We start from the raw sequence: 24,388 nt of genomic DNA on the forward strand, positions 1-24,388 counted from the left end.
TGGAAATCTGCGTTAGAAGGAAAAAGTTGAAAACTGCACAGGGATAGCTTGATTTGGCAGATGGAGTGGAGAGAAAAAAAGTCAGTCAATAAATGCCTGGCTGGGTACAGATAGCAGATTCTGTTGCGATTTTTATGCCTGCACTTTATGCCTGCACTTTATGCCAGGAACTGGCAGCTTCTGCTGTGTATTTTTTACGCCCGCACACTCACTCTCTCCTCTGCTCTGCCACCCCCACAACCACATCGGATGCCGGACTATAGGTCACGCCTCCTGAATCTCGAGTGACTTGTTATCTATGCGCATGCGTAATAGATAGCAAGTACGGTGGCCCGCGAGGCGGCCGGCGAGATCACAAGCCTCCTATGTCACCGTGCGTCATTGTGATGGAACGCAGCGGAGTGCAGTGATGACAGCGCGGTGCAGGCCACATTGCAAGGCCTGGCGGGCCGGATTTGGCCCGCGGGCCTTGTGTTTGACATGTGTGGCCTACTGAGTGAAGAGTCCCAGATTCAATTCTGGTCAAGGGCGCATGTGCTGGTTGTGGGATCAATCCCCAATAGGGGGCGTGCAGGAGGCAGCCATCTCATCCTTGATGTTTCTATCTTCCTCTCTGGGGGAAAAAAATTATATATATATATATATATATATATATATATATATATATATATATATACACACACACACACACACACACACACACACACACATATACACACACATATATGGCTTATTTAAAAAAGAAAAAATAATTCCATGAAAAGCTATGCCCTTTTTTCTAATAACTCAAACCACGTGAGTTTCCAAGTAAGTTATTTTTGTTGTTTATCCTATTTCTCTTCTCTTGAAACTTAAAACTCTCCCTGAACTCTGAAAATAAAGGTACCAAAGAGGCAGAAGGCTGGCTTTCCCAATAGCGACTAACCCACCGGTAGCCGGTGGCCGAGAAACTCGGCTTCTACTGGAAAACGTGGAGGAACTCGCGCCCCCAAGAGGTCTTAAATGCCCAGATCAGCAGGATCCAGGAGGCTGGCATCACGTGAAGCGGCAGCGCGGCGGATAAACTACAACTCCCAGTGGTCCGCGCGGCCCGCCGGCGTTACGCAGCTTTCGTTGATTGGTCGCTGAGGATATTTGAAAGGAGGGGCTGGCGCGGAAACGAAGGTTACATTTTGGGTCCTTGGCGGAGTACTCAGCCTGGCGGGTAAGTCTTAGACCTGGAAAGGTGGGCACCTCTGGGACAGCAAGGAGGAACTCGTGAACTTGTGTACGCACCAACGTGAACGGGGTTCCCAGCACTGACTTGAGGGAGAGGCGGGAGCGGCTCTGCCAGGGAGGGTCGGAGGTGTCGGGACGCCCTGGTAGGTGTGGAAGGGCTCCGAGGGGCATTGGGGTGGTGGGACGGGTAGAGTGAGTCCTGGGATCGGCCGCCCAGAAGGAAAAGCGGAGGTTTCGGTTTATAACGGGAGCCCGGCGTCCTGATCTTGGCTTTCTTCCTTTAAGATTTCTAATAAGATTCTTTGCTCCTGCCCTTCATCTAACTCCATTACGAATCATCTCCGCCCTCTCTAATCCGGCTCCTTTCCCCTAGCCCTCCAGCGCCATGAGGAGCTTTAAAGGAGTCAACTTTGGGACTCTGCTCAGCAGCCCGAAGGAAGCTGAAGAGTTGCTGCCTGACTTGAAGGTGTGGTTGCTGCCTGGCTCTACATGTACCTGGCTTTCCAAGCTGAGCTGTTTTGTTTCTGCCTTATGGGAAGAGACAGATTAGTAGCAACTCCATTTGTAGTTCCTTTCCTTATCTCTTTCCCTTTGTCCCATTCACATCTTCCTCTCCTCCTAGGAGTTCCTGTCCAAACTTCCAGCCGGTTTTCCCAGCTGCAAATTTGATGCGGAGAGAAGACATACTTGTGATGCCATCCTGAGGGCTTGCAACCAGCAGCTGACTGCCAAGCTGGCTTGCCACAGGCACCTGGAGAGCCTGCTGGAGCTGGCAGAGCTGGCTTGCAATGGCTACTTGGCGTCCAACCCCCAGAGCCCACCCCTCTACCTGGAACGAATTCTCTTCATCTTCCTTCGGAATGTTGCTGCACAGGGAGTCCCAGAGGCCACTCTCCGATTAGCTCAAACCCTCCATGCCTGTTTGCTGCAGTGTTCTCGACAAGCTGCCCCCCAAGACTATGAGGCTGTGGTTCGGGGCAGCTTTTCTCTGCTTTGGAAAGGGGCAGAAGCCCTGGTGGAGCCACGGGCTGCATACTCAGCTCGACTGAAGGCCTTGAGCTTTCTAGTATTGTTAGAGGATGAAAGCATCCCTTGCGAGGTCCCGCATTTTGCTTCTCCAACAGCCTGTCGAGTGGTAGCTGCCCACCAGCTGTTTGATGCCAGTGGGCATGGTTTGAGTGAAGCAGATGCTGACTTCCTAGATGACCTGCTCTCTAGGCATGTGATTAGACTCTTGGTGGGTGAGGAAGGGGACTCGCCTGGTCCTCTTTCTCCCCAGAGGGCCCTCTGTCTCTTGGAGCTCACCCTGGAACACTGCCGTCGCCTCTGTTGGAGCCACCTCTATGCCAAGGCCACTAGGGCTGTGGAGAAGGCCCAAGATTACCTAAGGAACACCAGCCTGGCTCCCAGCCTCCAGATATGCCAGCTGGGGGTGAAAATGCTGCAGGTCCAGGAGGGAGGACCCCAGGCAGTAGCCAAGTTTCTGACCAAGGCATCAGCTATCCTGAACAGCAGTATGGAGGCACCGTCACCCCCACTGCGGGCATTGTATGACAGCTGCCAGTTCTTCCTCTCAGGCCTGGAGCGGGGTAGCAAGAGGCGCTATGGACCTGATGCTATTCTGAGCCTCTTTGCTCTTCTTGGCGGGTACTGCTCCCTCATTCGACAGCTTCAGGATGGTGTGAGTTACAAGGTCCTGGAGGTAGGGTGGGAATATGGCTCTAAGCCCTGGCTCCCTCCCTGGACTATGCAGCCTAGTCTATCCCGAGAGGGCAGTGGTCCCACCTGATGTCCTTCCTGCTCTCTGGGTTGTGTCAGTTCTCTAGGGCTCTGGGTCAGGCTTTACCTTGGAGCTCACACGTTATCTCTGTTCCTCAAACTAACCTTTCCCTTCCTTCCTCAGGTCTGTGGGGACTCCTCCAAGCAGCAGCAGTCTTTGGTTCAGATGCAGTTTCAGGCACTTCACCTCTATACTGCGGTGGTTTATGACTTTGCCCAAGGCTGCCAGGTACCATCTGGGAATCAAAGAGACTGGACATGTCCTAGGATCTGGGGTTGTTCGGCTGCCCTCAGTAGAGCTTTGGGGTGGCTGTGGCTTTAGGTTATGGGGTGGATGGGTGCCACATACCTATTATGTCTCCTCTCACCCTCAGCCCTTCTTGTCCCTTCAGATAGCGGACTTGGCTGACCTTGCCCAGCTAGTGGAAAGTTGTAAATCTACTGTTTGCTGGATGCTGGAGGCCTTAGAGGGCCTGTCAGGCCAGGAGCTGACTAACTACCTGGGGATGACAGGTTAGTGCCCTGGGGCCCAGCTGCAAGGTTCTTGGGAGGGTCATCACTCATCAGGCAGGCAAATAGCACTTGCTGGATGGTTCTGACCGCTGTGGGTGCCCCTAATGGCTCCAGGAGAGAGTGAAAAAGATGTGTGTAAGTATCAGTTACTCTATATTTAGCAGCAGAAAAGAAGTGATGAAACTAACTTGTAATAGCAGACACTAATTTTTTCTCATTGATTTTGGAATCTGGTTTGGTGTTTGTTTCATGAAAACATTTTTACTTGATGTGCAACTTTATGACTTTCTATATATTTAAATTTTAAAGAACATTTACAATTAAAATTTTTTTAAAAATATATTTTATTGATTTTTCACAGAGAGGAAGAGAGAGGGATAGAGAGTTAGAAACATCGATGAGAGAGAATCATCGATCAGCTGCCTCTTGCACACCCCCCACTGGGGATGCGCCCGCAACCAAGGTACATGCCCCTGACCGGAATCGAACCTGGGACCCTTCAGTCCCCAGGCCAACGCTCTATCCACTGAGCCAAACCGGTCCCGGCTACAATTTAATTTTTTAAAAACCAGATGATACATTCACCTGCTTCAAAGTTCAATTTGCACAAAAGGGCATACAATGAAAAGCTCTCCCGTTCCTAATTCTAATTACCCAAGTCTGCCTCTGTAGAGGCAGTAATATGATCAGTTTCTTATATATCCTTCTGGAGATACACTATGTTTTTATTAACTAACAAACGTATATACTTTGCTCCCCCCTTTTAATTAAAATACACTTACAGAAAAGTACTAAATCATAAATGTACAGCTTGATGGATTTTTTTTTTTTTTTACAAAGTGAACATACTTTGTAATCAACATCTAGTTCAAGTAATAGCATCATTTAGACTCCAAGGGCCATCGCTTCTCGGCCTTTTGGCTAAGATCAAATGTAGACTCCATGGCCCCCTTCTATTCACTGACCCCCAACAGCAACCACTGTCCAACCAGCAGAGATTAGTTTTGCCTGTTTTTGTATTTTATAATAAATTTCGCCCTCAGTTTACAAAAAGCATGGCCCTTTAGTTTAAATTATATACACCTACTGAGTTCAGTCATTGGAAGGTTTTGGAGAGCTTGTTATATTCATGTTTTCAGTGGTTGAACCGTGTCATTGAGATGAAAATATAAGCAGGAGTCAAAAATTCTTCCCAGACTATTGAAGACTGACTTCTTCCGGCCATCTGTATCTGCTGTGTGCTACTGTAATAAATAGTACAATAATTGAATTGTCACCGTATTAGAAAATGATCAGAAGTCTGGGGGAAAGGACAGGGAGAGCAGGATAAGAGAATTAAAATTTCAAAAGCGGGGGTGGGGTGGTGGGGTGGAGACAAGTTACCATTGAAAACAGGATGGTCATGGTAAGCCTCATTGAGAGGATGCATGAGCAAAACAGGATATGATGGAGTTGGCCATGTAGACACCTGGGAAAGGACATCCCTGCGGAGGAAAAAGCCAGTGCCAAGGCCTTAAACTAGGAGAGGGTTTGATGTGTTCCAGGAATAGCAAGGAGGCTATGTGGCTTCAGTAGAATGAGGGAAGAAGGGGGAAGAAAGGGACAGGCCAGAGTATTTTCCTAAAATGCTGACCTTTGAAGGGGGTGAAGACAGAGATTGGAATGTGAGGAGAGAGGAGCCCTGTTGGGGAATGAGGACTCTGCTTTTGTAAAACGAGTGCAGAGGCCTGGCTAGGATGGAGGGCACGGGCAAACTTGGAGCAGGAAGGGGAGTGCTACTCCTTTCTCATTCCCTAGCAACAGGCAAGGGCAGTGGGGACCATTCCTGGGGCCAACTGTTCGTTCTCTCTTGCAGCTTCTTACACGAGTAACTTGGCCTACAGTTTCTATAGTCACAAGCTTTATGCCGAGGCCTGTGCCGTCTCCGAGCCCTTCTGTCAGTCGCTGGGCTTGGCGAAGCCAAATACCTCTCCTGAGGTGCCTCCTGAGAAGGTATGGGGACCGGGAGGGAGGTAATGTTGGGGGAAGGAAGGGCCTTGAGTAGCATGAAAGGGCCTGGCCAAGACCCTGCTTTGGAGCTACATATTGGCACCATTACTTCTCAGACCTCACCTGTACTGTCATTTACTTAATTTTATTATTTATTTATTTATTTATTTATTTATTTAAAATAAATTTTTATTGTTCATATTATTACAAATGTTCCTTTCTCCCCCCCCCCTCCATTGCTCTCCTCCACCAGGTTCCCACCCCACCCTCTGCCCTTTCCCCACCCCCCATTGTCCTCATCCATAGGTGCACAGTTTATGTTCAGTCTCTTCCCATATCACCCTCTCCCCTTTTCCCCAAGAATCATTAGTTCACTCCCCTTCCATACCTCTGATTCTATTATATTCAACAGTTAATATTGTTCATCAGATTTTTAAAAATTTAATTTCCTTGGTTTTTAGATTCACTTATTGATAGTTATGTATTTGTTGTTCATAATTTTTATCTTTATTTACTTTCTCTTCCGAAAGAACCCCCTTCAGCAGTTCATATAATTCTGGTTTGGTGGTGATGAACTCCTTTAGCTTTTTTTTATTAGTGAAGCTCTTTATCTAGCCTTCGATTCTGAGTGATAGCTTCGCTGGGTAGATTATCTTTGGCTGTAGGTTCTTATACTATTCATCACCTTGAATATTTCTTGCCATTCTCATCTGGCCTGCATGGTTTCTGTTGAGAAATCAGCTGACAATCGTATAGGTGCTCCTTTATAGGTAACTACCTGCTTTGCTCTTGCTGCTTTTAATATTCTCTCTTTGTCTTTTGCTCTTGTAATTTTAATTATGATTTGTCTTGGTGTGGTCCTCCTTGGATTCCTTTTGTTTGGAGTTCTGTGCGCTTCCTGGACTTGTAAGTCTAATTCTTTCACCAGGTGGGGGAAGTTTTCTGTCACTATTTCTTTCAGTATGTTTTCGATATCTTGCTCTCTCTCATCTTCTGGGACCCCCATAATTCTGATGTTGGTTCGCTTGAAGTTGTCCCAGAGGTTTCTTACATTATCTTCAACTTTCTGGATTCTCTTGCCTTCTTGCTTCTGCGGAGGAGTGTCTTCTGGCTCTTTATGTTCCAAATCTTTGACTTGATTCTTACGATCTTCCATTCTGTTTTTAGGACTCTGTATAATATTTTTTATTTCAGACAATGTATTCTTTATTTCTTGTTGATCCCTTATCATTTCTTGTTGATTCCTTATTAATTATAGTTGATCCCTTTTCATATCCTCATAGGTCTTATCGACCTTTTCTAGGAAATTCTTGAAAAACCTTATAAGCGTAGATTTGAACTTTATATCCAGTCGCTTTTTGTCCTCCATTTCTTTCGTTTGCGATCTATTTTGTTGTCTCGGCATTTTCGCAGCTTCCCTCTATTATTTATTTATGTATTTATTTATTTATAAAAGAGGATGAAGGGAGAGAGGAGAGAGACATTGATGTGACAAAGATACATAGATCGGTTGCCTCCCATACACAAGAGACTGAGCTTGTAACCTAGGTATGTGCCCTGACTGGGAACTGAACCTGAGATCTTCTGGTGCACGGTATAATGCTCCAACTGAGCCACACCAACCAAGGCAATTTTTTGTTTTTTAACTCATTTTTTATACTTAGTTTTGTCCCAAGCCAATGGTTCCTATCCTCGCTGCATATTAGAATCACCTGAGTGAACTTAAGAATAGAATTCTAATGCCTTCCCTAAGCTAATTACATCTGATTGCATCAGAGTCTGTGGCGCTGGGCTCAGGCATCTGGATATTTAAGGTGTTCTCCTAAATGGTCCTTTGGACAACCAGAGGGAGTCCTACTGTCTTAAAGCAAGAACACCCATGAACTGAGGGGTTGGCTGGATTGGCAGGCAAGGTGGGTCGTAGAGGGCCTTGGGTTTCATCATGAGGTACATGGATTTAAGTGGAGGCACGATAGCAGAGTGGCGTCTTGGATTTCTCTCGCATCACTGTGATGAATAAACAGAGTGCAAGGACAGTACCGGGCACCCAGGTTGCCCTAGTACAGTGGTCGGTAAACTCATTAGTCAACAGAGCAACAAACCGTGGCTCTCGAGCCACAGTTTGCCGACCACTGCCCTAGTAGCCTAGGCTGGAGAGGGTGTGTGTCTGAACTGAAGTAGCTTCCCAAGGGATAGACAGAACTGATGGGTGAAAGAAGTCAAGGTTTAACTGGTAAATAATTGGCGATGGGAAAGGGAGAAGGAAGAGTCAGCTGATTTATGGGAGGATTATAGGAGGAAGGGGAGGTTTTCAGGGTGAAGACTGAGTATGTGGGTGGGTTAGATTGAAGCCTCAAGTTGAGAGCACCCAGGGGATTTAGTTCTTAGGTGTCTCCTGCTTTAGGGCAAAGTGTTGGCCAGAGGACCTCACCCACCCCCAGCAGGTGATCTATGTACCTGTAGCTGCATGTCCTCCAACTATGTTTTCATTGGGTCCCCTCTCCAATTCGGTCTGTTCCCTTTCTCTGGTCAGTTGCACAGGTGCTTCCGGCTACATGTAGAGAGTTTGAAGAAACTTGGTAAACAGGCCCAAGGATGCGAGATGGTGACTCTGTGGCTGGCAGCCCTACGGCCCTGTGGCCCCAAACACATGGCTGAGCCAGTCACCTTCTGGGTCCGGGTTAAGATGGATGCAGCCAGAGCTGGAGACAAGGAGCTACAGCTGAGGTGAGTTGGGGGGAGATAGACAACCACGTCTGCCCCATGGCGAGGGCTGGCTTTTTGTGTTCATGGTTATGTTCATCCTTATTCTGAAAAAGGCACCGATTCCTCCATTATTGTTCACTGAGTGTCTACTGTGTGCCAGGCACTGCACTCGGTACCGGGGAGACGGTGGTTCAGGTAGTGTTCTTGCTTTCACGGCTGGACACTTACTGAGCTCTCAGCAAGCCAAAGCTGGGACTCCTTGGCCTGGGGTAGAGGCTCCATGCTTCACGGGCTCCCCTGGTGCTGAGCCCGCCCTCTTTCAGAACTCTGCGAGATAGCCTGAGGGGCTGGGACCCGGACACCCTGTCCTTCCTGCTCCGGGAGGAGCTGCAGGCCTACAAGGCGGTGCGGGCCGACACGGGGCAGGAACGGTTCAATGTCATCTGTGACCTGCTGGAGCTGAGCCCCGAGGAGACGCCAGCTGGGACCCGGGCTCGAGCCACCCATCTGGTGGAATTAGCTCAGGTGCTCTGCTACCATGACTTTGCCCAGCAGACTGACTGGTAAGGGGGAAAGGTGGGGAGCCCACTCTTGTTTCTTGCCCTGGGTCCTCTGACTCTGTGGAGCCTGTTTCCCTCTCTGTGTCCCCGAGCACCCCCTTCTGTGTGTGGCCATGGGAGTTCCTTTGGAGGGTGAGGCTTGCGGTCCTGCCAAAGGCCCCAATTTTGGTTTCCACCCTCTCCTTCCAGCTCTGCCCTGGATGCAATCCGGGAAGCCCTACAGCTTCTGGAATCAGTGAGGCCCGAGGCTCAGGCGGAAGACCAGCTCCTGGATGATAAAGCACAGGCCCTCCTGTGGCTCTACATCTGTACCCTGGAGGCCAAAATGCAGGAAGTATGTGGGCTGAGCAGCACTGGGTACAGGAATTGTGCTCCCTGGGTCCCCATAAGCTAGCACTGGCCCTGTTTTTTCTGACCCTGATCTCTTATCCCAGGGTATTGAGCGAGATCGGAGAGCCCAGGCTCCTACTAACCTGGAGGAATTTGAAGTCAATGACCTGAACTATGAAGATAAACTCCAGGAAGATCGTTTCCTATACAGTAACATTGCCTTCAACCTGGCTGCAGATGCTGGTAAGGACCATGGTCAGCGTGTGTTGGGATAGTCTCTATGGCTTCCTAAGAGCCAGCTGGGTACCCCAGGGGCGGGGGAGGCTGGCCCTGTAGGCTGGGAGATGAGCGGGCAAAAAGAGCAGAGGGTGTTATGGAGAAGGTGGCATTCTCCCCAGATGGCCCCGCTGAGAGAGTGGCTGGTCTCTCTTTTATGACTTATAGCTCAGTCCAAATGCCTGGACCAAGCCCTGGCCCTGTGGAAGGAGGTGCTTACAAAGGGGCAGGCCCCCACTGTGCGGTGTCTCCAGCAGACGGCAGCCTCACTGCAGATCCTGGCGGCCCTCTATCAGCTGGTGGCAAAGGTAAGTGGGCAGGGCACTGACCCAGAGCAGAAACCCAGTGCCTTCACTTTGTTTGGCCTCTGTATCTGCTGAGAAGCCAAAGGACCCAGTGTGGGCTCTATCACAGGCCTCGCAGAGTTTAAATTAAACTCCATCATTTATTAGTGCATGGCCTTAGGCAAATTGCTTAACCTTCTAAGGCCAAGTTTCGTTATTTCTAAAATGAAGGTAATAACTACCTCATAACATGGTTAGCATTTGATGAGATAATTCATGGAAGATGTTGCACATAAACAGAATACTCAAATGTAAACCATAATTATAATATTAATTGTTAGATAATTGGAGACCGTAAATGCCTGAAAAATACATACATGCCTGTAGACAGTTCTACATATTTACATGCATTGTCAGAAGGTTTTACAGACTCCCTGAAGCTCTTCCTTGGATCCCACATTAGAAGCGTGGGCCCCACATTAGGAACCCCTGAAAGAGAACATGGCCCTTAAAGGATCTTTGTTATTGTGGGTCTTTGGGCTCTATTTCTATCACGGGGAACCTGGGAATCTTCCTAGATTTGAGTCTTGGCTCTACCACATACCTATTATGTGAAGGTAGACAACTTAACCTATGTGATTCTTAGTTTCCTCATCTGTTAAATTGGGATTAGAATTGCTATGAAGGTAAAATGAGCTGATGCATGTAGACCTCTTGGCACAGTGCTTGACACAGAGTAAGTACTCAGTAAATCCTGGCTATGGATGATGACTGGCGCCTAGGCTTTCACACAGAAGGGGGTAGGATGGTTTGCAGGCTCCCTGAGAAGGGCTGATGATTGCTCTGTCTGGGTAGCCACATTCCAATCAGAGGTCAGACCAAGGTTCCAAAGGGCTCGGAGCAGAGGGTAGAAATAGAGGCTTGAGCAGGAACTGGGTAATAAACTTGCTGCTATTGGCCAACCAGCCCCTGCAGGCTCTGGAGGTCCTCCTGCTTGTACGGATCGTCTCCCAGAGACTGGAGGACCACGCGAAGGCAGCTGGCTCCTCCTGCCATGCCACCCAGCTTCTGCTGACACTCGGTTGCCCCAGCTATGCCCAGGTGAGTGCCCAGCCTGTCTAGCCTGGGGGTTGCAGGGGAGACATGGCTGCAGTAACCCATCTTTTCTCTCAGAAAGTAGGATACTACAGGGGCCACTTTGCTGCCTTCTCCCACTACTTGAAGCTGGAGGCTCATAAAGGGTGGAGTGGTTGGGAGGCAGGCATCCAGCTCCTCACTGCAAAGCCAATTGTTCATTGGGTCTAACTGAATCTGCATCAGGAATATGATGCCAGTCCTATATTTGTCATTAACTTCTGTTGCCCTGGTTGATCCTCCTTCACTTAGGACTGTTACCACGTCCCCTAGCTGGTCTCCTTGCCTCCAGTTTCTCCCTTTTCCACATTTGCTACTCTCATGGTCTTTATAGGAACAGATCTGATCTTAATCTCTTTCCTGCTTAAAGGATTTTAATTTAGCTTCTCCATTACCTAAAGCAGGGGTGTCGAACTCAATCAGAGAAGGGGCCAAAATCTAAAATCCAGCCTAAATCGCGGGCCGAATGGTTTACTGAACAGTCATAAACTGACAATGTTAACCAGAAATGTGAATTTAAAATGAGTGGAACAATCTTTTCCTTAACAGTGCTGTTAACCAACTCACATGCTATCAAGCAAAACAGTAATATTGGTATCAAGCAAAACAGTAATATTGGAATGTACCTAAAATGCTCATTGTTTTGTTTCCTGGCTAGATTTCTGACACCGTTTTCCCCGGATCAATGAGTCAATGTTCGGTTTTATTTCTTGGGCTGTAGCAACCCGCAAAACAGCATGGAGGTTGTCATCGGTAATGCGTGATCTGGGCTTGTTTTTGTTCAGATTCATTATTGAAAACATCTGTTCACAAAGATAGGTGCTCCCGAACATGGATAGAATACGGGCAGCATGAAGTCGGAGCTCTGGCATTGAGTCAGGGGGCAGTAGAGGGTAGAAGTCCTCAATTTCAACATCCTGAAACCTTGATTTCAGGCCACTGTCAGACTGAAGCTCGATTATCTCCATCTGAAGGTGATGGGGCACATTGTTGACATCAACTGTAAAAGGATTGGCAAAGATGTCAAAGCCTGAGTGCTGTGTTCTAAAGTCAGAGAAGCGCCGCTCAAATTCACTTAGTAAACGGCTAACTTTGGTAGCCAGCTGACTGCAAGGAAAAGTACCAGAAATAGTGGTTGAGATACTCAAACAAACGGGAAAGTGGGCAAGATTATCCTGTTCCAGTTGGGACTTCCATAGTTGAAGTTTACGCTGGAATGCTGTGATCATGTCAGACATCTTCGTGATGACTTGTTTGCGTCCCTGCAGCTTCAGATTCAGTTGGGCGAGATGCTCGCATATGTCACACAGCATAGCAAAATCACATAGCCAGGCGGGATCCGACAGTTCAGGCAAGGGCTTTCCTTTACTTTCCATGAAAAGAGCAATTTGTTCTCTGAGCTCAAAAAATCTTTTGAGGACTGCGCTCTTGCTCAGCCATCTTACTTCTGTGTGGTATGGCACGTCTCCATGCTCTGCACCCACCTCCTGTAAAAACTGCTGGAACTGGCGATGATTCAGGCCACGTGCCCGTATAAAGTTAATAGTTTTAATGACTGTGGTCATTATGTCATTCATGTCCAGAACTTTTCCACACATAGCCTCTTGGTGGATAATGCAATGATAAGTAATCAAGGGTGTGTGGCAGTGACTTTTTTGCATTCTTTCCTTCATTAGTCCAACCAAGCCTTTCTTTTCTCCACACATTGAAGGTGCGCCATCGGTAGTTAGCCCCACCAACTTTTCCCAGGGTAATTTAAAATTATTTATAGATTTCTCCACAGCCTCAAATATATCTCTACCAGTTGTCGTCCCATGCATGGCAGCTACATCCAAAAGTTCCTCAGTGACAGAGAGGTCGGTCTTCGTAGCACGTCTAAAGATGGACAGCTGTGCTGTATCAGTGTTGTCTGTGCTTTCATCGATAGCAAGTGAAAAAGCGAGATAACTGCATGCCTGTTCGGCCAGCTGTGATGATAGATTTCCTGAGAGTTCTTGAACTCTATCTGCAATGGTGTTTCTTGACAAACTGACATTTTGAAAACTCTGTATCTGGTCTGGGCATACTTGCTCACACACTTTTAGCATGCATTGCTTCAAAAAGGCACCCTCTGAAAAACACCTTGAAGTACGGGCAATTTCTTTAGCCACTATAAAGCTTGCTTTCACTGCAGCATCATTTTTCGCTGTAGCCTTTGTAAACATTTGCTGCTGTGATTGTAGTTTGCCTTTTAGTTCTTTAACAATTTTATGCTTTTCTTCCAAAGTATATTTGCCATACTTAACATTATGTTTGGTGTCAAAATGACGACGAATATTGTACTCTTTCATCACCGACACTGTCTCATAACACAATATACACACTGGTTTGCCCTCTCTAAGCACAAACATGTATTCATTTTCCTATTTGTCATTAAATTGTCTGCCTTCACCGTCAACTTTTCTTTTCCTGGACATTTTGGGATCAATATTGGCAGTAAAAGATGTAGTTTATTGGAAATCTGCGTTAGAAGGAAAAAGTTGAAAACTGCACAGGGATAGCTTGATTTGGCAGATGGAGTGGAGGAAAAAAAAGTCAGTCAATAAATGCCTGGCTGGGTACAATAGCAGATTCTGTTGCGATTTTTATGCCTGCACTTTATGCCAGGAACTGGCAGCTTCTGCTGTGTATTTTTTATGCCCGCACACTCACTCACTCCTCTGCTCTGCCACCCGCACAACCACATCGGATGCCGGACTATAGGTCACGCCTCCTGAATCTCGAGTGACTTGTTATCTATGCGCATGCGTAATAGATAGCAAGTACTGGCGGCCGGCGAGGCCGGCGAGATCACATGTCACCGCGCATCATTGTGATGGAACGCAGCGGAGTGCAGTGATGACAGCGCTGTGCGGGACACATTGCAAGGCCTGGCGGGACGGATTTGGCCCGCGGGCCTTGTGTTTGACATGTGTGACCTAAAGGATACTGTGCAGACCCTTCCCTTTGTATTGACCTTCTGTATTCTGATTCTCATTTTTTTTCTTGCCGCTTCCTACTATGAATCTTATGCCCATCTATCCCAGTTATTTTATATTCCTTGCATGTGCCTCTCTGTCTTTGGTTGTACAATATTAGTGTCTCCACCCAAAATGCACCTTCTTCCACTGACCTGCTTATTTCATTCAGTAAACCTGTGCTTTCTTTTCAAGGCCTAGCTCAATTCTTTGCTTCTTCGTAAAGCAGTTCACATGTTCTTCTCGGGCAGAATCAACCCCTTTCCCTGAGTCCCCATAGCACTAGCGGCATTATATCGTGATTATATTGGATCGCCTGTGAGCCTATCGCATTGCAAGCTATTGGTTGGAAGGTCCTACTTACTCCCTATTCATTTGTCTTTCTAACAGAGTGGTTAACCAAAAGGTACTCAGTGAACATTTTAGTGAGTGAATAACCCCTATGTAGATTATAATATCTGGAATGATATTTCATTAGACTTGTTTGACATTTGCTTGCGGATGCTTTAATCCACTTTAATTTGAAGGCTCAGCTGCCTCTCCTCACCAGTATGCTTGCAAACCCCCCCAATTGCCCCCTTAGTTATACCTGCAAGAGGCGGAATCGAGTCTGAAGCTTCTGGATCAAACCACTGACGCGTACCTGCTCCTTTCCCTGACCTGTGACCTGCTGAGAAGTCAACTCTTCTATGCTCACCACAAGGTATTCCAAAGGTCCTGGGTATTAGAAGGATTTTAGGATTTTCTAGATCTCTGTATGGCTTCTGAGAACTCCCTGGAGCTAAAAATGTTCCTGACCCTGAGAAGCATGACTGCTTCCTAGCTTTGCCTTCCAAAGAATTGTTTACCAGCGTTCCTCCAGCAGAAATATTTTCCTTTTCCTTTTTCTCCAGTTTCCTCAGGGCAAGGAGGAAAGTCTCCCTGAATAGCAATTGGGATGACACTGGAGCCCTGGCCTGAAATCCAGTGGGATCCAAAACCACCGGCCATTTCTCATAAACTAGCTGTGTGACTTTTCCAAGTCTTATGCCCACTCATGTAATATATATGTTTTACAGCTTTTATCATTCTTCACAGCAGGGGATTGGGCCAGATGATCTCCAGGGGCATCTCAAGCTCTGAATTGCCAATCTGACCTCACGGCTCTCCTCTGCCCCCCTCCTCCTCCAGGTGACAGAGGGCGCCTCTCTGCTGCTGGCTGTGCTTCAGGATCCTGCTCTCCAAAAGTCATCCAAGGCCTGGTACTTGCTGCGTGTCCAGGCCCTGCAGCTGGTGGCAGTCTACCTTAGCCTCTCCTCAGACAGCCTCTCAGCCTCCCTGTGGAAGCAACTCTGTGCCCAAGGTGAAAAAATAGGGGGAATGGCCCTCCGTGGATGATGTGTGTGGTTTGTGCACTGTCATCTCTTCTCAGCCCTTGTCCCCTCTGCTGTCCAGCTATGTGGATGAGCCTAACTGCATAGAACAGGCCTGGGATAGCAAATGAGTTTCAGCTCTCCTATTGATTCGAATCGATTGCCTAGTGACTGCCTGGAATACTGTACCAACAATGTTTCTGAGACCCCATGTAGTCTCAGGCAGTTCTGTGATTGATTAGCTCTTCCTGCCTTAGGTGCATATGGAAAAGAGTAGCAGCATGCTTTGCATTTGCTATCTTAGTAGTTGAAGGTGGTGAAGTTCAGGCCACATCCTCTCCCTTCTTGTCCCCTCTTCCCTCACTTGCACAGGCTGGCAGACACCTGAGACAGCACTCATCGACTCGCACAAGCTTCTCCGAAGCATCATCCTCTTGCTCATGGGCAGTGATGTACTCTCAACTCAAAAAGCAGCCGTGGAGACACCTTTTCTGGACTATGGTGAGTCCGAGGAGGAGAGCAAGGTCCTGTAGGAATAAACAGGCGAGACGGTGGGGTCGGTAGTTTTGTCTCGAGAGGATTCCGGCTATGACTGAGTGACCATGGTCTGGTCTCTCTCCTTTGCTGCAGGTGAAAATCTGGTACAAAAATGGCAGGTGCTTACAGAGGTGCTGAGCTGCTCCGAGAAGCTGGTGTCCCACCTGGGCCGCCTGGGCAGTGTGAGCGAAGCCAAGGCCTTTTGCTTGGAGGCCCTGAAACTTACCACGAAGTTACAGTTACCGCGCCAGTGAGTACAGGGACCAAGAGGCTGCCAGTTCTGAAACCGGAGTGCCTATGCCCTTGACTTTGGGTTCCCAAACTATCCCACAGATTAATAACTCGATATATGTGGCGGGGTTGGTGGAACCCCTCCCGTGGCTAAATAAGTGGAAAATGCTGAGTTAATCAAGGTTTGACTTTTTTTTAATTTCCTATAGGACTTCTCATGTCCTTCAATATGCTAATACACATTATAGATCTCCAAATGGGAGACCTCATGTACAGTCTTTCCCTAAATCTCTTTTCCCACAGGATCCTTTTATGGAATAATGCAGGTTGGGAACTCCTGTCTTCACACACAAGGAGGAGTTGGTTCGAGGGCAGCGTAGAAGGCTTTCCAAGGCTGGAAAAGACTGATGGCTCTGCCTAGGAAAGGAGCAAAAAGACTCCAGGAAGGCAAAGGATTCCCCTAATTGGTTATTATCTCCTCTCCCAAAAGGTGTGCCCTGTTCCTGGTGCTGAAGGGAGAGCTGGAGCTGGCACGCAATGACATTGACCTCTGTCAGTCGGATCTGCGGCAGGTTCTGTTCTTGCTTGAGTCTTGCACAGGTGAGCAGCCATGCCTATGCCCATGGGCTATGGTAAGAGGGACACATACACTATTTAGCAAATCTTCATATGTTAGGGTTTATGTTCCTTCTAAATCAGAGACTTCTGGACCCAGGGCAAAACTTCCTTTACTTCAGTCAGACCGTTGGTGCCCCTCCTTCCGATAACCTGTCCAGGACTAACACTCTTTGGTTCTAGTTTTCAGTATCATCTAATACATTTGGGCTACTTACAGTTAAATGGAATTAAAATAAAATTTAAAATTCAGTTCCTCAGTCACTTACCACATTTCACACATTCAGTAGCCACATGTATCTAATGACTATTGTATTAGACAGTACAAATGTAGTGTCCCCAGGAGGCTTAAGCTAATAATAAAATATTGTATTTATGTGGGGTTTTTTTCTTACCAACCACTTTTATCTCTAGGAATTCATTTGACCCACACAATACCCTGAGAAGTCAGTTGGGAACATAGATTTTTTTTCCCCATTTGTAAAATGAGAAAGTTGAGAAATTCAATGTTTTAGGCCACAGTCACAGAGCTAGTCAGGGGCAGAAGCCAGGATTAAGAGTAGTTGGGCCTCTCGGTGCTGGCCTGCTTTCCTGATCGCGCAGTCTTCTGAGCTGCAGATAATGGGGCTTTGTCGCTGTGTTGGTCCATTATTGAAAGGAAAGATAACCTTAGAGATTTTATTAAGACAAAAAAATAAACCAAACTACTATTGAGTGTTAGTGCGGTAACATGTGAGTAATCAGTAAGTAAGCAGCACACATAGCAGGGAGTTGGACCCTGGGGCAGATCGAGACGCACTTGGCATCATGCCCCCTGGTTGTGTCACTCTTGTTCTGCTCTCTCCTCAGAGTTCTGTGGACCAGCCCAGTGCCCGGGCTCTGTGAAGAAAGTCCACTTGCAGAAGGGGAAGCAGCAGGCCCCGGCCCCCCGGCCCCTGGAGCTCCCAGAGGAGGAGCCCTTCCTAAGGGGCCCTGTTCTGGAGCTGGTGGCCACTGTGGCCAAGGAGCCTGGCCCCACAGCACCTTCTGCTAACTCCTCCCCAGTCCTGAAAACGAAGCCCCAGCCCAGCCCTGGCTTCCTGAGCCATTTGCCCATCTGTGACTGCTCACTCTGTGCCAGCCCCGTCCTCTCCGCAGTTTGTCTACGCTGGGTGTTGGTCACGGCCGGGGTGAGACTGGCCATGGGCCATCAGGCCCAGGGTCTGAATCTCCTGCAGGTTGTGCTGAAGGGTTGTCCTGCAGCCACTGAGCGCCTCGGCCGAGCCCTGCAAGCTTCCCTGAACCACAAAGCACCTCCCCAGCCCGCCTCCCGCCTCTTTGATGAGATCTTGGCTCAGGCATACACACAGCTGGCGCAGGAGGGGCTGAGCCAGCCATCAAACAGCCTGGGGAAGGTACTAGAGTCAGGTCTGAAGTTTGTGGCGGCACGGATACCCCACCTGGAGCCCTGGCGAGCCAGCCTGCTCTTGATGCAGGCCTTTACAAAGTTGGCTGGCCTCAGCTGCTGCACTACCCAACTTTTTGCAAGCTCCTGGGGCTGGCAGCCACCATCAATAAAGACTCCCCCAGGCTCAGAGCCCACGAAGCTCCGGAAGCAAACACATTCTAGACGGGGGCGCCCACAGGCAGTCTCTGCTGGCCCGCCCCTCCACAATACCTCCGGGAAAGGCCGGGAAGGCGGAGGAACACCGTGCACACCTAAGCCCCCTGGCCGGCTTAGGCAGGCCGGCCCTCGAATCCCTTTCACCGTGTTTGAGGAAGTGTGTCCTACAAAGAGCAAACCTGAGGTTCCCAAGGCTCCCAAGGTGCAACAGAGAGTCCAGACGCGCCTGAAGGTGAGGTGGGACCGAGGCCAGGCCGTGTTGGTGCTGGGTGGGGATGGTCCTGGAGGAGAGTCCTATAGAGCAGGGGCCCTCGTGGACTAGCTTCCCAGGGCCTGGTGGCACCTGAGCTCTCCTGTTACCTGCAGGACCCCTACATCTTCCACAGGAAGAACTGGTTCCAAGTCTACCTTTGTTTCGAAGGCACTTTCCTTAACTTGAGCATTCCTTTCCCCCTTCACCCTTCCTCCTCATCTTCTAGTGCCCCTTCCTCTCCCGCTTTCCACACCCAGGAGTTACTGCCTCTGACTGAATGTGGCAGTATTTGTGGGAGGTTAATTCTTAAATCTTCCCCAATGGCCTGTGTGTTGGTGCCGCCACAGCGCCATCTGCTGTCAGGTGATGTCACTGAAGGCCCCTTGGCGCTTCTCTCTCCGCCTCCCATCCCAGGTGAACTTCAGTGATGACAGTGACCTGGAAGACCCAGTTGAGGTACGGCTTGCAGAGGAGCCCAAGAAACGCAGCACTGCTTCTCGGGGGCGAGGCTGCGGCCAGACTAGGAAGGGCCCAAGTGTGAAGACTAACGTGGCGGCTGACCCAGGCAGTGCCCTTGGGCACGCTGGCCACAGTGGCAGGACCCGGAGGGCCAAGAAGGTGTCGTCAGGCCGTGGTGAGGAGCTGGGCCCCGAGATTATGCGGACCATCCCTGAGGAGGAACTGACCGATCACCAGATGGAAATGAGCTTTGAGATCCTCAGGGGCTCTGAGGGGGAAGATGCAGCCTCAGGTACGATGGCAAAGGTGGGGGGTAGAGATGCATATGTTCTGGGGAGGCTGCCCTGGGACCGAAGCACAAGGAACTAACTTGGCACAATAACTTGTGCCAAAAGACAGTCTTTTGTTGGCTCTGGACTGGATCCTAGAAGGGGAACCCCAAGGGGATGGCAAGAGCAGGGAGCTCTATAGAAAAGTCATGTCTTCCCCAGATGCGAAGACACCAGCCCCAGGGCCTGACACAGCCATAGCGGAATGTGAACTGTTGAGACGGGATTCCAGCAAAGAGGAGCTGCCCGCCCTACGCCCAAGCAAGAAGACAGACAAGGATCTTGGTTCTGGGCGCCAATGTCCCGCAGCCCCTATAGCCATTGGTGAGGTCTGGTCACTTGTAGAGGGCTGAGTCTTTAGGTCTCTTGATCCCAGTGCTTTTCTAGTCTGTCCCTGGTTCTGGCTTTGGACCCCCACCTGGATCTAGTAGCCTTCGAACCTGGGTTTGAAGCCCAGCACTCTCTGCTACCCGTGTGCAAGTCACTCAACCTCTCTGAGCTTTTGACTTAACTGTCAAGTGGGTTTGGGGAGGGTGGGACACATTCACACATGTAAGTTACATAGGACCCTACTTGGCACTTTGCCCTTTGTAAATGGCAGCTGCTACTTTCCAAGTGGGAGATGATAGAGGGACCTTGGCAGGTTCCTGTCAGCTGGGAAGTAAGGGATGCATCTATAGCAAGTGTCGACCTTCATCTAGGTGTGTCTACCGTGGATTCCATCTGTGACTCCCTGAGCGTTGCTTTCCGCGGGGTCAGTCACTGCCCTCCTAGCGGACTCTACGCTCACCTCTGCCGCTTCCTGGCCTTGTGCCTGGGCCACCGGGATCCCTATGCCACTGCCTACCTTGTCACCGAGTCTGTCTCTGTCACCTGTCGCCACCAGCTGCTCACCCACCTCCACAGGCAGCTCAAGTGAGTGTCCACCATCCTGGAGACTTGTTTTGGGGCCGATTGAGGGGGGAAGGCTGACTCTGAAGAAGGGAGAATTCACCCCTCCTTGTGTTGCTTGCAGCAAAGCCCAGAAGCACCAGTCACTGGAAATAGCGGACCGGCTGCAGGGGCTGAGCCTCCAGGAGAGGCCTGGCGGTGTCCCTCTGGCCCGCCTCCGGCACCTCTTTTCCTTCAGAACATCGGGATCTGGCCATTTCCCCCAGGCCGAGAAGGAGAGTTTCCAGGAGTGCCTGTCTCTGATCCCCAGTGGTATGGTGCTCTCCTGCCCTTTTATTTGTCTTACTGAAAGGTTGGGTGAAGGTGTTTAAGGCATTAGTTAGCTCACATAGATTTATGATCCTTATGGAAGGATATGTCATACCTTTTCATTGCTTAGTCATTTTGTTATTCTCACCAAACAGACATACCCTAAATCTGGAAGTCTGTCTGTCTTTATTAATTTATTTGTTTGTTTTTAATGATTTCAGAGAGCAGGGAGGGGAGAAAGAGAAACATCAGTGATGAGAGAGATTCATTGAGCGGTTGCCTCTTACACGCCCCCTACTAGGGACTGAGCCTACAACTTGGGGATGTGCCTGACTGGGAATCAAACCTAGACCTCTTGGTTCACAGATTGACACTCAACCACTTCCAACACTGGTTAGGCTGGAAGTCTTTTTTTTTTTTTTTTTTTTTAACCTCAACTTTGACTTACCAACAAATTCAATGTCTTTATTTAGGGATAAGTCCAGTTGTCCACGGGCTCCCTATGCTAGCATGAAACACATTAACCGACCATTTGAGTGCCTCCTGCTCTGCAGGGCCCTTTGGTCGTTTCTGTAAGGGACCCAAAGAAGTATAAGACATGGTCTCTGTTCCCAGGGAGCTCTCAGGGCAAGTGAGAGCACCTTGAACTCCAGTGACCAGGGGAGACTTCTTAGAGTTGTCTTGAGTGCTAGATAGGGTTTGAGCGCAGAAGACATTGGAGGGAATTCCTTGTAGCAGCTGAAATGATTCTGGGTATGTTCTGTGTCAGAGGTGACTGTGTGTGTGTTGGCCCTGGCCTCCCTCCAGCCTGGAACGGTGGGCAACACCCTCCTGCTGACTCGGCTGGAAAAAGACAATCCCCCAGTCACTGTGCAGATCCCAACTGCCCAGAACAAGGTACGTTTCCTGGCCAGGGAGGAAAGCTGGGCTGGGGTAGGCTTCTGGTCAGACTGCTCCCATTCTGTGGCTGGGGGATAGAGCGATGGTGATCATGTGGACAAGCAGAAATCTCACCACCACATCTCCCAAAGCTTCCTCTGAGCTCGGCCCTGAAAGAATTTGATGCCATCCAGAAGGAACAGAAAGAGAACAGCAGCTGTACTGACAAGCGAGAATGGTGGACAGGGCGGCTTGAACTGGACCATAGGATGGAGGTGTGTGCCCCCAAGGTGGGGTGGGGTCAGGCCTGTCCTATGAATGACCTGGGGGTGCCAGTGTCTTTTTTTCTCAGGGGTACCCTGTCAGTGCTCAGGTACCTCAAATTCTTTCTGGAATTGTAGACCTAAATAAAAAATTACGTTACGTGGAAAGGATTTTAAACAAGAGCCCAAAACATGAAGGGGGTTATGGCAATGAAACATTTAAAGGTATACACAGAAAAAAGGACTTAAGCCCATGTATCAGCTTCCCAGCTTTAACTTTCACCGCCTACCTATTCATATTTATACTCCCCCAGAGTCTCACCAAATGAAAAAATGTGTCTAGTTTCTTGCCTTTTTATTAGCGGATACATAAGACAAATACACACATTGGAAAACCCATTTCCTCATCTCCAGATTGTCGGTGTCTGTGGGGAAAGAAACTGCTTCATCTCTGACTGAAGGTCCTATTCTTCTCTCTCAGGTTCTCACTACGTCCCTAGAAAAGGATGTGCTGGGCTGCTGGAGGGGGCTGTTGCTGCCGCTCAGTGAGGACCCGGGCCCTGCCCAGGAGGCCTCCCGCCTACAAGAGTTGCTGCAGGAATGTGGCTGGAAATACCCTGATCCCACTCTGCTGAAAGTGAGTGGAGAAATCAGGGAAGGGAAAGAAGCTAGACTTAATTCCTTCCCACCTGCCACTGTTAGTAGACATGGAAGCGATGGCGCTCACCACCGTTCCCTTACAGATCATGCTCAGTGGTGCCAGTACCCTCACTCCTCAAGACGTTCAGGCCCTGGCCTACGGGCTGTGCCCGGCCCAGCCAGAGCGAGCCCAAGAACTCCTGAGTGAGGCCATCGGACGTCTTCAGGGGCAAACAATACCAAGCAGTAGGCACCTTGTCTTAGTGCTGGACAAGGTAAGGCGCTAAGGGCCAGAGAGGCAGTGCCTGGTGGGCAGTGGGCACCAACTCTTCCGACTCCTGCGTACACCCAGCTAGGAACCGTAACCTCTGACTGCTTTTGGCCCAGGATCTGCAGAAGCTGCCATGGGAGAGCATGCCCAGCCTCCGGGCACTGCCCGTCACGCGGCTGCCCTCCTTCCGCTTCCTCCTCAGCTACGCCATCATCAAAGAGGTAGGATTCGGGGAGTGGTTGGTGGCTATTGGGGAGATAGAAGAGGGTCTTAGGAATGGATCAGTCAGGGAATGGGGCTTGGAGTTTGTTGGGGCCAGACCAGGGTCCCGATCACCAGTGTCTCCCCCTCAGGCTGGGGCCTCGCCAGTGCTGAGCCAAGGGGTGGATTCTCGCAGTGCCTTCTACGTTCTGAACCCTCACAACAACCTGTCAAGCACAGAGGAGCAATTTCGAGCCACTTTTAGCAGGTCAGGAGGATAAGAGTGAGAAACAGAGTGGGGAGGGGTAGCAACAACATATAGGGAATAGGGACAACATGTCCTTTTCTCAAGAATCAGAAATGTTGTAGCTAACTTTCTCATTAGTATTTCCCCTGCCAATTTGCCACATGACCCTTATTCTTTTATTTATTTATTTATTTATTTATTTATTTATTTATTTATTTATATAATTTATTTATTTATGTTTTTACTGATTTAAGAGAGGAAGGAAGAGGTGGAGAGATAGAAACATCAATGATGAGAGAGAATCATTGATCGGCTGCCTCCTGCATACTCCACACTGGGGATTGAGCTCGCAACCTGGGGATGTGCCTTTGACCGGAATCGAACCCGGGACCCTTTCGTCCGCAGGCAGATGCTCTATCCACAGAGCCAAATAGGCTAGGGCATGACCCTTATTCTTACTCCTCCCTTTTCCCTGCAGTGAATCTGGCTGGAAAGGAGTGGTTGGGGAGGTGCCGAGCCCGTTACAAGTGCAAGAGGCCCTGACGGAGCGTGACTTATATATGTGAGTGCTCACGGTAGGGGGGGTGGGAAAGCAGCAGCAGAGGAGCGTATTGCTTTGGTTTGCTTTGGGGTTTTAAAGCCCCTGGCTGACTCGGGGCACCTCTGGAGACAGCAGAGGCCTAGTATAGCTAGGTCAAACTCATCTCACCTTCTGCTTTAGCTATGCAGGGCACGGGGCTGGTGCCCGCTTCCTGGATGGGCAGGCCGTCCTGAGGCTGAACTGTCGGGCAGTGGCACTGCTGTTTGGCTGCAGCAGCGCAGCCCTGGCTGTGCACGGAAACCTGGAGGGGGCTGGCATCGTGCTCAAGTATATCATGGCTGGCTGGTGAGTCTTGAGGAGCAAGGCCCATCCTAGGTCCCAGCCCCAGGTTTTTTCCTAGGTCTGAAGTTTAAATCCTTCCTCCTTTGTGCCCCGCTTTCTCCCATCCTAGTTCCCAGGGACTTCCTCATTAGCTCAATCTTCTCTATTCACCCACCACCACCATTAATTGTATTTTCCTATGTATTCTGTTTCAAATTCCTTTGTTTTTCTTTTCTTTTTTTTCCCAGTCCCCTGTTTCTGGGTAACCTCTGGGACGTGACTGACCGTGACATTGACCGCTACACGGAGGCACTGCTGCAGGGCTGGCTTGGAGGAGGCCCAGGAGCCCCTCTTCTCTACTATGTCAGCCAGGCCCGCCAGGCTCCCCGCCTCAAGTATCTTATTGGGGCTGCGCCTGTCGCCTATGGCTTGCCTGTCTCCCTGCGGTGACCCCTTGGAGCTGTCCTATCGCTGATAGAAGCCATGAGACTGTTCTACCTCCCGTACTTAGATTTAACCCTCAGGAAAAATATTTTTAAGTGATTTCCCCAATATTTTATATGAAACATTTCCTTTTAACTTAACCTTAATAAAGATTTATGAATTAAACCCAGTTTTGTGTAGTTCATTTGAAAACATGTGAGGACAAGACTGTTGCCCCC

The 24,388-nt window shown here is 49.2% G+C and overlaps 1 protein-coding gene across 1 annotated transcript; it reads left to right on the top strand.

Annotated features, from left to right (window-relative positions):
* The first annotated feature begins 868 nt into the window (after nucleotides 1-868).
* ESPL1 (extra spindle pole bodies like 1, separase) lies at nucleotides 869-24,335 on the top strand. Its single transcript, XM_036456309.2, has 31 exons — nucleotides 869-1,204; nucleotides 1,592-1,684; nucleotides 1,841-2,899; nucleotides 3,122-3,226; nucleotides 3,390-3,510; nucleotides 5,366-5,502; nucleotides 8,033-8,226; nucleotides 8,529-8,768; nucleotides 8,955-9,099; nucleotides 9,200-9,338; nucleotides 9,540-9,679; nucleotides 10,622-10,756; nucleotides 14,369-14,488; nucleotides 14,956-15,127; nucleotides 15,510-15,638; nucleotides 15,768-15,924; nucleotides 16,396-16,505; nucleotides 17,370-18,355; nucleotides 18,791-19,127; nucleotides 19,327-19,488; nucleotides 19,866-20,079; nucleotides 20,180-20,367; nucleotides 21,134-21,261; nucleotides 21,396-21,518; nucleotides 21,988-22,143; nucleotides 22,250-22,420; nucleotides 22,533-22,637; nucleotides 22,770-22,885; nucleotides 23,343-23,426; nucleotides 23,586-23,750; nucleotides 23,975-24,335. Exons 2-31 carry the CDS (start codon nucleotides 1,604-1,606, stop codon nucleotides 24,174-24,176), a joined length of 6,321 nt encoding a protein of 2,106 aa, XP_036312202.1. The 5' UTR covers nucleotides 869-1,204; nucleotides 1,592-1,603; the 3' UTR covers nucleotides 24,177-24,335.
* The last annotated feature ends 53 nt before the right edge of the window (nucleotides 24,336-24,388 follow it).

This window comes from Pipistrellus kuhlii, unplaced genomic scaffold (assembly GCF_014108245.1).
Source record: "Pipistrellus kuhlii isolate mPipKuh1 unplaced genomic scaffold, mPipKuh1.p scaffold_m20_p_3, whole genome shotgun sequence".
Taxonomy (NCBI): Eukaryota; Metazoa; Chordata; class Mammalia; order Chiroptera; family Vespertilionidae; genus Pipistrellus; species Pipistrellus kuhlii.

Coding starts and splice junctions, on each gene's coding strand:
- ESPL1 (XM_036456309.2), top strand. CDS start 1,604: ATGAGGAGCTTTAAAGGAGTCAACTTTGGGACTCTGCTCAGCAGCCCG. Junction 9,339..9,539: donor CAACCTGGCTGCAGATGCTG/GTAAGGACCATG, acceptor TATGACTTATAG/CTCAGTCCAAATGCCTGGAC. Junction 18,356..18,790: donor GAGTCCAGACGCGCCTGAAG/GTGAGGTGGGAC, acceptor CTCCCATCCCAG/GTGAACTTCAGTGATGACAG.